General features: G+C 38.9%; 1 protein-coding gene and 1 long non-coding RNA gene across 2 annotated transcripts in view; one reads left to right on the plus strand and one right to left on the minus strand.

Moving 5' to 3' along the window:
* Positions 1 to 9,904, minus strand: part of GOLPH3 (golgi phosphoprotein 3) — a 620,776-nt gene extending 610,872 nt beyond the window's left edge. Inside the window, exon 1 of the mRNA XM_044073422.1 lies at positions 9,530 to 9,904. Coding sequence (XP_043929357.1) covers positions 9,530 to 9,739 — 210 coding nt within the window. The 5' untranslated portion in view covers positions 9,740 to 9,904. The remainder of the gene's footprint in view (positions 1 to 9,529) is intronic.
* A 130-nt stretch (positions 9,905 to 10,034) lies between these two features.
* The window catches only part of LOC122803655, a 58,966-nt gene continuing 56,232 nt past the window's right edge, over positions 10,035 to 12,768 (plus strand). The window contains exon 1 of the long non-coding RNA XR_006365131.1: positions 10,035 to 10,098. This is a non-coding gene — a long non-coding RNA (uncharacterized LOC122803655). The remainder of the gene's footprint in view (positions 10,099 to 12,768) is intronic.

A 12,768-nucleotide genomic window follows, 5' to 3' on the forward strand; every position in this document is an offset into this window, starting at 1 on the left:
GTGTCTGAATTGCTATCGCAGCATTATACCTGTGATACAGACTCTAGATCTCAGAGCAACCCAGACAATGTTCCTATTGAAGGACATGTCTTAGTACCTAGTCCTGTTCCTGATGATGTCCCTGAAGTTGAACAATCACCAACAGTCCCCATTGCTAAACCCAATCCTAATTTTTATGTCACATGACCAGGTCGTATTTCCAGATCTAGTGTAAAATATGCAGCAACCTGGACAGGATTGTTTTACTTGTAATTAGTTCTGTAAAACTGCATGACAAAGAATTATTTCTGCACATTTGCATGTCAAACATTATTGTCATTATTACTATGCATGACTTAACCGGGAAAAGCCGAAAGACACAATAACAAGCCGAAAGACACAATAACAACCAACTATGCATGACTTACTTCTCAAAGAGGGAGGATGTACATCAGATTGTGTGTTGTATCTTTAAGAAGCATTTCAAAGTAAGGGGACGTGCACATAGAGAGAGAGAATGTGCAGGCAGCAGGACCATTTTGAGTAAACAGCCAGAGTGTTAACATGTATGAGTGGAGTAGTCAGTTTATTAGTTTAAGTTCAAGTTACTAACCCTCAATCCTGATGCGGTCATATTAATAAAGGTGCTTGATCCGAACCCACAGATGTTAGTCTACTTAATCCTGGCTAGACGAGCGACACTCCTCACCACTATTAATTTCCCATTTTACTTTCACTCATGTACATTCTTGTTTTAAAGGGCAATAATATTCTTCCTCTTCACAGAACTTCTGTTTGCTCCCCTTCCTGAAAAGAAAAAAATTAAAAATCTTCATCAAAATATTCAAACAAGTCTCAATTCTGCACCCTTTTCTCACCATCTTCATTTTCCTGAATTTCCTGCTACATTAACACTTTCCTCTCCCCATGTGTTCTAGTTTAAATTTTTAATTTTCTTTGCAATCAAACCAAGGGCCAGACTTCTTACTTGTGAATGGAGTATGCAGAAGAACTAACAATACCACTCGCATCATCCTTTTCCTACCTTCACAAACGTTCCCAGTGTACCCACAGAAAAAGCATGGCTTTGGTTAGCATTAGTCAAACTACTGTGTTTATACCATGAAAATGCATAAGTGTTTTTGTACATTTAGATTCCATCCCACAGACTCTGATCAAATATAGATTAAGTAAAATCACAAACTTACACACACCACCGATTTTGTTTAATTTGCTTTCCTTCAAGACATACCAGAACTGCATAAATGCCTTCACCTTTTCTTAATTTCAAAGTTCTGTACTATACAGTTAACGCATTTATTTCCTTCTGTTTATCACAAATTCTTTGCAATCTTACCGAGTATTGTTCTTTGCTCACATCACACATAGAAAAACATTTCTCTAAATTAATAAACTGCCCTTCAGATCTACATTTTGCAGAACCAAAGGATTCAGTACTCAAGTCCAGAAGTCACATCTATTTGTAATTTCCTCAGATAAGCAAAACAATTATTTGTTAAGTAAATGTTCTACAAAATGCACCCATGTTGCTGTTTTTGCATACATTAGCTACCTTCCTGCAGCTCTAGTAAGCTTAGTACAAGCCTCCCCCTTCTGCTTTGCAAGTTGTACCACATACAAGTTTGTTGATAGATACCTATAAGGGAAAAATGCTCCAATGGGTGTTCTCTTCAAACCACTGCAGCTACATGGATGTCACTATCATTCTTTTTGACAATTTTACATAGTCTGGCTCTGGGGGTATGTTATTTTCTTGTTCAGACCACTCACAATCACAGTTTCAACTTATACAATCCTTCAGGCTTCGCTTCAGTTAAACAGGTCTTATCTCCTGCCAATATCTCTCTCTGGTGCAAAAGTGTCTGCCATCATTACAAAAAATAGTGGAATTCTTTTGACATCCTAGCCAAAATTCCTCAACCATAAAAATACCAGCTTGGGTCACCCCTGAAAACTGACATGCCCAGTGGAACTAACCCTGTCAACGAAATGTAAAGCAATGTTAAAATAAATAAAAATTAATCCAAGAACATGAGGTGGGTTGAGACACATACAGTTCCTATTAAAGGTAAGTATGTATCCCGTTTAGTGTCATTCATAAATTATACACATACGCACACACAAATATAAAATGTCTTACATATATATACGTTCATTCCATTTTAACACTACTTTGTCCCTTCACACATCAATTAACTGCCCCCTCCCTTAATATTTTTACGTATTTTCAATTTAACTGGCTGGGTGAACTGGACAGAAGACCCTTTTCAGGCACAAACCAGGCCAAAGTAACATATAAATTGGTACAGTCATAAAACAAACAAGCACACCTTACACAACTGCAGTTCCAAAAGTTTAGCAGATTTTCACATGTTAAGATTGTGAAGACACTAAACACTTACTTTCTAGCATGTCTGGTTTGAGTTTATATACATATATTCAGATTGACCCGTATACTGTATGCCAGCATGACTAGCTATGATATTGTAAATTTCTTACATCTTGAGTTATGATCTGTTTGAACAGAAAGTTTTAAAGACTTGAACAGTCCTTTTACATTTTTAACTGTGCACGTCTGTGAAGAGAGACTCTAAAAGGTAAACTGGCTCAGACTCAGCTGATCAGCAGATGATGTTATCAGAATGTTGACAATCGCCATGTGTTACTGTCAGAAGCTGAAAGACAAAGGATTTTTTTTTAGAAAACAGGTGAACTTAAAAATATGAAATGAAAATTAGAACTCGAACAGTTGGCAATTAGGCTAGTCTATAAAAGAGCCCGCTGAAGACTTGCCAGTTGAACTGTGCAGTGGATATCCAAAAAGGACTCAAGAACTGCAAGCCTGCCTTTGCTCTGCTGTAGTAATGTAGTTTAGATCAGGGACAGTGTTCCGTAGTTAGTCAGGAAATTACAACTAACTAATCAGCTAGCTCAAGTTAAAGTTTTTCTGAATGCTGGGTCTCTCTTCTACAGTATTTATTTAATTTTATTGGTGACAGAATTGTGTTTATGGGAAATTACTGTTTAATAATGAGCAAAATGATTAAATATAAAATATTTTTATTAACTTACATGATGGCTGGACAAACATAATTTTTAGTGATTTTAGAGTGCTTATACTTGCCTTGAAAACTTACCAGGCTACTCTAAAAGCCTGACTGCTTAGGTAATTTGCTACTGTGTTTCAATACTTAGTTTTCATAACCTGATACCGCTTTAGAAAGGCATGAAGACACTGCTTGGTGGCAGTATTACTTTGGGGAAGGGACACAGATGGAAGTCTGTGTCAGACTTTCCCAGATGTGTTTGGATGTGCGAGATTTTATTTATTTATTTAAGTGTAGGTGCAGAGGTCTTAAAATGAAAGACATTGCTCTGGAATGTGCAATAAGGAGGTACTTTAAGGGTGGACAGAAGTATATAGTCCAGTCCCATAGTGTTCCTGTTGTGCTCTTAGGGGAAAATTTCCCCTGACAGTCTCACACTGGAATCAGTAGTGAGGATTGAAGCTCCTTAGTTACTGACCCAGGATAGTAAGAGACATCACATTAATTGTTGGCAGTCTGGTGGGATATTAAACTAGATATCACAAAAATAGTATTCGGAAGATAATGCTCAGGTATGTTATCTGGTAAAACACAGCTGTGCCCTGGGATGTGTCCAATATTCAATGAATACCTGTTCCCTTCCTAACTCACAACAGGAACACCACTATCTATTCTATAACAAACATCGCACTATTTGTAATATTTCAAGACTAAGCTGCTTAGGGATGAAGCTCACAAGTTAGCCAGTACTGCAAGTTTCATCTGTACTGTGCTCTTAACACAAGATGTGCTGGTAACAGGAAATGATATGGAAAGGGCTAGACTATCCAATAAAACTTTACATATCATATAGAAATTAGGCAACAATACAAGTAACTAGTTTGTGCTGCAGAGATCTTGCTCAGCCTAAAAACTGAGATGTAAAACTGAGGGATTACTGATGGAAGATGGTTCAAAAGTACAAGTGTGTGATGCGGCCACCACAATAGTAGATCATTAATCCATTCCAGTATCTTCAACCATAGTATCTGGGTATAGCCATAAAAAGGTGGCACTGTGTCTCTGCATTCTTTGCCAACAATATTAATGGTCCCTTCCCGTGGTCTAATGTTACTAAGTCACAGGATCCATCCTTGCAGCTAGCTGACTACATGTATAAGAGCTAGGTCTTCAGATCTTCAAGTCAAGAAGCCCCAGAAAGGACTATGACCTATATATGTGAACAGAGAACCACTCAACTCAAAGCAAAGTAACATTCATGTCAACATTTGATATCTCTAACCCTCATGACGACAAATGTAAAGTATTTTCACTAACAATCAGGACTAAAATCAAGGCCCCCTATAGACTGATGTCATGGTCTGTCAGTGCTACACCACCAAGCAAATGTCTACCAATCAGACAGTTGTTTCTTGTTAGGATCTCCCAATGTGACAAGGTCCCTAAGTAGGCCCATTCCACATCTCATGCCCCCTCAGTCAACTAAACACTGAATAAAACAAACCACATTTAACAAAGACTTTTTTTTTTAAGATACTTTTTTTTTATACATACCTACATGAAGAACTGAAAGTCTGAATCTATGAACAGAAAGTAAAACCTCTGGATATCTACTGTTATTGAAATGACATCATACCACTGCATAACCGCCCATCAACCATTCCCATCTCTTCAATTACCACAGTTGACAACAGCGACATCTCTCTCATCTACAAATGAAAGGTGGCACTCCATCAACCTGTAAGAACTGCCTTAGCAAAACCCCCCTTCTGATGGCATCTCACTTATAATGCTTCATGAATATATGCCAGAGAAAAGGCATCCCACCTTAAAAATCACCACAAGGACAATGTAAATGCTTTGCATATTCTGGTATGGAAACAGAGTGTTTTGGGTGAACAATCAACTAACTACACATCTGAAAGTTTTAGTTCTCTCAACACAAACTTTAACCTCCATCCTAGAATCCTGTGAGCCCCCCAAAATAAAATCTAAGGATGGCCACAGAAACGAAAAAAGATTAGTAGTCCTGATCTGTGGCATACAAGGACGAAGCCCTGACTGATGACAGTTCGAGAAGAAGTTCAGGCACTGTAAAAGCTGGGCAAGCGAGATGGGAGTTGTCAGCCAACCCTGACACACTCATCCTAGGAGAGGAGGAATGGTGGTTTTGTTTCAGCAACTGCCTGCAAGCAAGCAAGCAATGGCTTGCTATGCACCAAAACAGTGAAGACCACAAATATGGGCTTGGCACTCCCATGTCAGAGACAGCAGATCTCACCTTGTCTAGGTGAGGGCCTTTCACATGTATAGGAAAGGCATAAACCCTGTAGAGATGCAGGTGCTCATGTATGCCAACAGGGGAAAGGTTAGGGACTAACCAGAAACACCCTCATTGCAGGGTGGCCAGTGAAGGCACAACCAACTGACACAGCTGCTTGAATCAGGTCAGGCCTTTGTGTTGGGAAATCTCCACTAGCAGGGGAACAATTAGGCTCAAGAACCACATGGGGAGGATTGACAGTCACAGAAATCATTCTGAAAAACATTAGTACGCAAAATTATCATAACCTTACAGAACACTATACAAGAATGGGAACATTTCCCCCAAGAAATGAAGAGCACCAATGCAAGACCATTGAAAAAGCTGGCTACCCGTGAAACAATCTGCTGCCTTTCTATTCACCTTAAAGCTATTTAAACTTATCAAGAATGAGAACCCCACTCACACTAGCCTCAGAGTATTCAGAGCTGCAGAAAAGACATCTTAACTGCTTAGGTCCTCTCCTGCAACATCTCACACCAGGCTTCACTGCAGACACCATGCTTTCACAGTCCTTGCCCCCAAGCTCAATCTCCCCATTCTTTTCTTAAATATCATTCCTATTGATCCATTTTCCAATTAGATATAAAAGCAAATGTCAAGACTCCTAGGAAAATGCAACTGCTCGCTCTCACTCTCTGGTCAAATAAGTTAACCTCTTCCTATCCATCTTCCCTCTACACACCTTGATCCGACTCTGCTTTTCATTAAGATTCTTTCACCATACCAGTTTGGATTTCCACTCTGTATATACTGTGTTTCGTCAGTCACTCTATATAAAATATCATTTATCTACTGCCTTTATACTTTTAAGCCAACCAACATATTCACTCTGCATAATGTCATCCACAATGTATTTATACAATGTCATGCAATTACTGTGTTTACCCCAGGATGAGAGTGAAACAGGTCTAGTGGGATCAGTGCCCGAATTCAATTAACAAATTAAAAGTAAAAACACTTGAGTACTTTTTAACTTCAAATCATTACTAGCTAATGTGACGACAGTTAAGCATTCAATTTTTCAAGACAAAAACCTCTGCGGGCCCGTATTCAATTAACAAATTAAAAGTAAAAACACTTGAGTACTTTTTAACTTCAAATCATTACTAGCTAATGTGATGACAGTTAAGCATTCAATTTTTCAAGACAAAAACCTCTGCGGGCTCAAAAGAAAGCTAGTCAACATTACCAAGACGAAGCTCACCTCCGTTCCAGGAAGTACTGTGGAGGTTAAGGATTGAAGTGCTCCAAACTAAATTAGCAATAGGAAGGGATGCTAAAACGGGCTTCCAACATGAGCAAGATGATAAAAAATAAATACACCTTGACTGAGGAAAAGTTATTCTGACCAAAGTTACAGACCTCTGTACTAGGGCCACTTTCCATCAGATTATTCTCAAATTTCAACAGATGAAAATGGGCGCTTGATAAACTAAGTATGTTGATGACTAATTCAGAAACAGAATTACCTTAATAGATGCTCTCAAGCTACAAAACATATCAAGTGCTGCAGCAATTATCTCACCTATGACGGCAGAAAAAGTAGCATCAAGAAACTTGTTATAAAGAAAAACTTATGATGAAAAATCTCAGGCAATAGTAGATAATTTAAAAATTTGGCCACTGTACATCAACTAAAGTCAGAAAACCATGTTCTGCTGTCCAGCCCACTAATTTTACATCATCTCTCTAGTCACTCCATCATTGCAGCACTTCATACTTTATTGCACCTGAGCAAGCCACCTGAAACAGCCCGAAAAGTAAGTTTCCTTACTACAAAATGTAAAGACACTTGGAAAACCAAACTTCTCAAAAAGGCTTCAGGAACAGTGATTGCATTCTATTTCTTGGAGCTGACCACTGGTCTGCAATGGAAGATATGATCTGTTTCTATAAGAAAGGCTACAACAAGAACTCATGACTGAGAAAGTCAACATAAGAAGAAAAAGTGAGACACATTAAACATTACCTCAACTCATATTAAGATTATGGAATACACTTTTCTCCCTACAGTTAGTACAATCATTGTTTTTTTAACTAAAGTCAGCAAACCATGTTCTGCTGTCCAGCCCACTAATTTTACATCATCTCTCTAGTCACTCCATCATTGCAGCACTTCATACTTTATTGCATCTGAGCAAGCCACCTGAAACAGCCCGAAAAGTAAGTTTCCTTACTACAAAATGTAAAGACACTTGGAAAACCAAACTTCTCAAAAAGGCTTCAGGAACAGTGATTGCATTCTATTTCTTGGAGCTGACCACTGGTCTGCAATGGAATATATGATCTGTTTCTATAAGAAAGGCTACAACAAGAACTCATGGCTGAGAAAGTCAACATAAGAAGAAAAAGTGAGACACATTAAACATTACCTCAACTCATATTAAGATTATGGAATACACTTTTCTCCCTACAGTTAGTACAATCATTGTTTTTTAAGATAATCTTAATACCTACAGGAATTAGAAAAACATCAACATGGAGATGAGTTAATCATACAGTTGCCTACAATACAGACAGCAAAACCTATCAACTTAAAGATACTCGTTACTTTACAGTAACAGCCGCTACTACACTTTCCAACACAAGAACAAGCTGCTTAAGGAAATGTCAGGACTTGTAATGCAGTCACTCAAAATGATGAACCCCACCCCCTGGAGAGGATTAAAGAAAAGGAGTATCGAACATTGGTCTTCTGTGAATTTCATATGGAAAAGTCTCCTTCACCATCAAATAAATATTCACCAATTCCAAGATTGCACTTTTTTTTTTTTTGAATATTCCCTTTCCTGTGAGACAGGGCAATCTCCACCTTACTATACGCAAGTCTGGATCTTCAGTTATTCGGTTTCTACATTATGGGCCTTGGCAACGAGATTCCCAACATAGTAAAAGGTCGCCATTAATAAAAATGTAACAGCTTCTGCCATCTTTCAAAGCATCCTGTATCAGAAAAATTGGTACCTATAAAATCTGCACAAATAAGTGTTGAGAAAAGCCATCAAATGCTGTTCTTTAGAAACATCTACTTGGACTAGTCCTCCTCACACTTAAAAGTACAGAACTACAACCTATTAAACTATTTTACTGCACTACAAAATCAGAATAAAGCATGATGGAGGGTCAAGTTATAAGGCAAAACAATATTCAGATCCCCCAGTGTTATTTCAGAAACACAGAAAAAAATAGTATATCAATATACTGTCACATCACTGTCAGCACAACCAGAGACTTGCACACCTTAGTGAATTAATGATAAAGCATACCTTGTAGGGTGCTACCATCAGAGCACTAAGCTCACAGTAACTTTCAGGACAGACACTGTCAGTCAACATCAGTACTTTTACGAAGAGAGTACCAATCAGCTAAATAGTATTGTCTAGTTCATAATTATGGTGAATGTAGATTTTTTTTTTGCAGGGAAGGTTGTGTATCAAAAAGAGTACTTGCAAACTAGTGCCAAATACTATGCCTGTTTTGGTTATGCAATGTTTTAAAACGTGTAATACTTTAAAACAAGAATTCTTAATAGTTTTTAAATGTTGATTTACCAAAAAAGTATGAGATACAGACAAAACAACACGTTTTAAACCACATACACAGAATAGGGTGAGAAAACAGAAACACAACACTACGTTACTCCAACACCAACCCACTTAACAAGTCAAGAACACAAATGTTCTATAGCAAACTACACTAGCTGCTTAACTCTAGAAAAGTATCGTCTCCAACGTGACTTTATTGCTAAAGTTAACTAGAAAACGGGAAGATCTAAAATTAACAAACTTTACTGCTCAGTGACAACACACACCAACCTTTCAAACGTCAAGTCCTCCTGCAAAAGACAGACCCGCCAGTGTTGCTGGAGGCTAGGCTTTATACAATGCAACTACTTATAAAAAGAAAAAACATTCTTAGGAATCGCGGTACTTCACAAACAACACAAATCTAAAAGTGCACACATCAGTTCTAAATATTGCTTCTGTCAAATGACATTCAACTACTGATTACTATCTGATAAGAATTTCACCAACTTATAAAAATAAAACAGACGATATGAAAAGAATACAGTTTGAAACACCGGCAAGAATGTGTTTTGCTGTGCTCTTGCCCAAATTATGCAAAGCAAACTTAAAACAGAAAAACAATCACACACCTCTCTGTCCTTTAAGCCAAGTAATAGCACCTCTTCCATCAGGGTTAATCGTGTCTCTTTAGAATCTCCCTTCTCGTCCTCATCCTGATCCTCTTTTCTGCTCTTGTCATCCTCTCCCAGTGCCTTGTCTTTATCAGCAGCCGCAGCTCCGCGAGAGGCCTCGGTTCTTCTCTGAACCAGGCCAGAATTCCGCTGGATCACAGAAGTCATAATTAGTGTTTTGTGCAAGAGACACTACTTAGATGTTATGGGTGTAAGGTATACGCTAGGGGACACATAAAGTTGCGGGACTATTGTCCCCAAAGAAGCTGCACAGTAAGACAAACCCCCCTCCCGGTAACTAACAAATCCAGCAGAGTTAAGCTCTCCAATATGGCGGTATGCAGTGACGTCATTAGAGGATGTGGCACTCTGAGTCGGAGACGACGGTGAAAAGTATCCACACTTGAGGGGCTCTCAGAAGAACTATAGAGCAAACAGTTCCGAGCTATCAGTACCACGTGGTGCTTGTTTTCTGCAAAGGTAGGCGGGTGTCGTATCGCCAGCTGGCGTAAGATGATGAAGTTAAGGTATCACAGTTTTTTCTTCTATAAAGATTGATAATATTTGTACATCTCAGCTATTCTTAATTTTGTCTTGCCACTTGTAATTTTTTTATTTGTAAATCCTTAAGGAATAAAATAAGTCCATAATGTCAGACATTAGAGTTTCTTATTATTTGTTATTGCCGGCTTTTAGGCACCAGCGAACCCTGTAGTTGCTGGGGGCCACCCAACCACGGCCAATTATCTTATCTTGATATTTTGCAACATGCTTGTGTGGTTATTACTTCATTAATTTTAATGACAGTCAAACCTTAGGTGTGCGGCGCCCAAGAGGTCATTATAGCTAGTGTTTGGGATGAGGATCGTGTGGTCATTGTTTCTTTTATTTTTCTCACGGACCTCAGAGGTGTACGAAGAAGGTTATTATCGCTTGTGTATGGTTTGTATATTGTCTAGGAGCAAAAAAATCTAATATATTTCTGTAATAATTATTTTTTCACTTTCCTCACAATCACCTTAATCATAATTTATGTTTATGTCTTCATTGGATGAAAAAGTTGTATAAAAATAAAATAAAAAAAACACTAAGATGCATTTTAGAACATAAAGAAAGTTACAGTTTATTGAAAAAATGTGAGTAAAATAGGGAAAGGGTAATGTGCATGCTGTGGGGAGCCCAAGATGGTGAGAAACAGAGGGGATGACTGGAGGTGTGTGGGGGTGTTGGGGCATGATACAGTAGGCCTAGGGCACCATTTCATTTAAGTCCATGTAGCATTGTAGCTAAAGATCAGTCTACTCCTATAAGTTTGCAGCATGAACTAAAAGTTTGCTTTGTAGGGCTGGCAGTTTGCAGGGGTGATACTTGAAAGGCTGAACGTACATAGGGGGGCCTGACTTGACGTTTGCTGGGGCCCCAAAATGCTAACACCAGCCATAGTTATTGCTCAGAAAATGCATGTTTAGGCAAAATATGTCTTGTATTCATTTAAGAGTAATGTTTAAAAACTGTCTCTGATGTTGATCCTTTGTTGGTGTATTAGTTTTTGGCTTTGAGTGTAATTTTTGAGCAAAGAACCTGAGAGCCCTTGTGGTGTAAGACTTTATGCATTCTTAAAAACTTTCACTCTTGCTGATAACTGTGTTTGTAGTGTTTAGAATGTTTGTGTGAAATTGTTCCCTTTCCCTTATAATCCATTTCTGTGTGCTACAGCATTTAACATATTTGCAGACATCATATTTACAGATTTTAAGAGATGAAGCTACGCTATTGTGGTGTACTTGATTTTAACAGCACGTATATTGTCAACCCCACCATAATAACACCAGTATCTCAACAAATAAGCCCATATGGCGTAACACCACAAAAGCTAATGTATTGATCATAGGTGACTCCATTGTGCGGTACATGGATGCGGCCCCCACCAGGCTGGATAAGGAGCGGGTTATGGTTAGCTGCCTGTCAGGTGCCAGGATTCGTCAAGTCACTTAAGCACTGAAGTCACTGAACTACAAGTACCAGTATGACTTGTCACAGTTCATGTGGGGGTGAATGACTTGAAATGCACCCTGTATAAAGAAAGATATGACTGAGCTTTCAGATAATGCGTCACAGGGAAGCGTAAGCCTAGCTTTAAGTAGCATTCTACCTTCTCCAAGGATGATGCCACATTACAAACAAAAAATGATTGATTTTAACTATTGGCTTAGCTTCTGGTGTCAGTCCAAGGGGAGCCAATATCTGTCAGCCTGGGAAGACATGGTCGACAGGCCACTCTGCTTTGCCAAAGATGGTCTGCACCTGTCTTCTATAGACTTTTGGATACTGGCAAAGGCATTAGCCACCACTATTGTGCCTTTTTTGGGAAGTGTCAAAATAACCAACCTTCCAGCATAACAAAATCCTGTCTAGATAAACTCATGGTATTGCTGCTTAATGCTAGGGGTATAAACAAGAAACTGCACTCCCTGAAAGCACTCCTCACTTTGGAAGATTTTGACATCTGTGCAGTTACTGAGACATGGTTCAAAGGTGTGGAAAGCGTCCTAGCCAAGAAGGCTACAGTGCCTTCCATATGTTCAGACCACAACCTGAACATGAAGGAACCAAAGGAGGAGGCATATCCATCTTCATTAAGGATATGTACGCCATGAGACTGGTCAAACAGTATGACTCTCTTGAGCTACCCTATGTCCAATTAACTATAGACAAAGCCTCCTATCACATCATAGCTAGCTCTAAGTCCCCATCATGAAACAGGAAAAGCATACCGCATACCTGGACTTACTTGAGTCACTTGCCATACAGCCCGGCACCTTACTTATGGGTGATTTAATTATCCTACCGTCAACTGGGAAACATACATGACCAAAACATGCTGGCTCAGAAGTTGGACTTTGTCAATGCAAATGCTCTGGAACATCAGTCAGCACACCCACAAGAGGCTCAAACATTTTGGACATAATACTCGCTAACACCTGGGAGAGCATTGCACCCCGCCCATGTGATGTCCTTCCTGGTAAGATCGGACCATACATCAGTCTTGTTCGATGTAATTATAAGATCAGATACCCGACCAAGCTCAAAAACGCTTGAGAATTTTTCAAAGACGAACTGTCTCCTACTAAATGATGATATGAGAAGCTTCAAAGCCCCTTTGAATGCAAATAACATGGAATCCTATGCAGAGGTAT

Source organism: Protopterus annectens, chromosome 1.part1 (assembly GCF_019279795.1).
Source record: "Protopterus annectens isolate FY-2018-M chromosome 1.part1, PAN1.0, whole genome shotgun sequence".
NCBI classification, from domain to species: Eukaryota; Metazoa; Chordata; order Ceratodontiformes; family Protopteridae; genus Protopterus; species Protopterus annectens.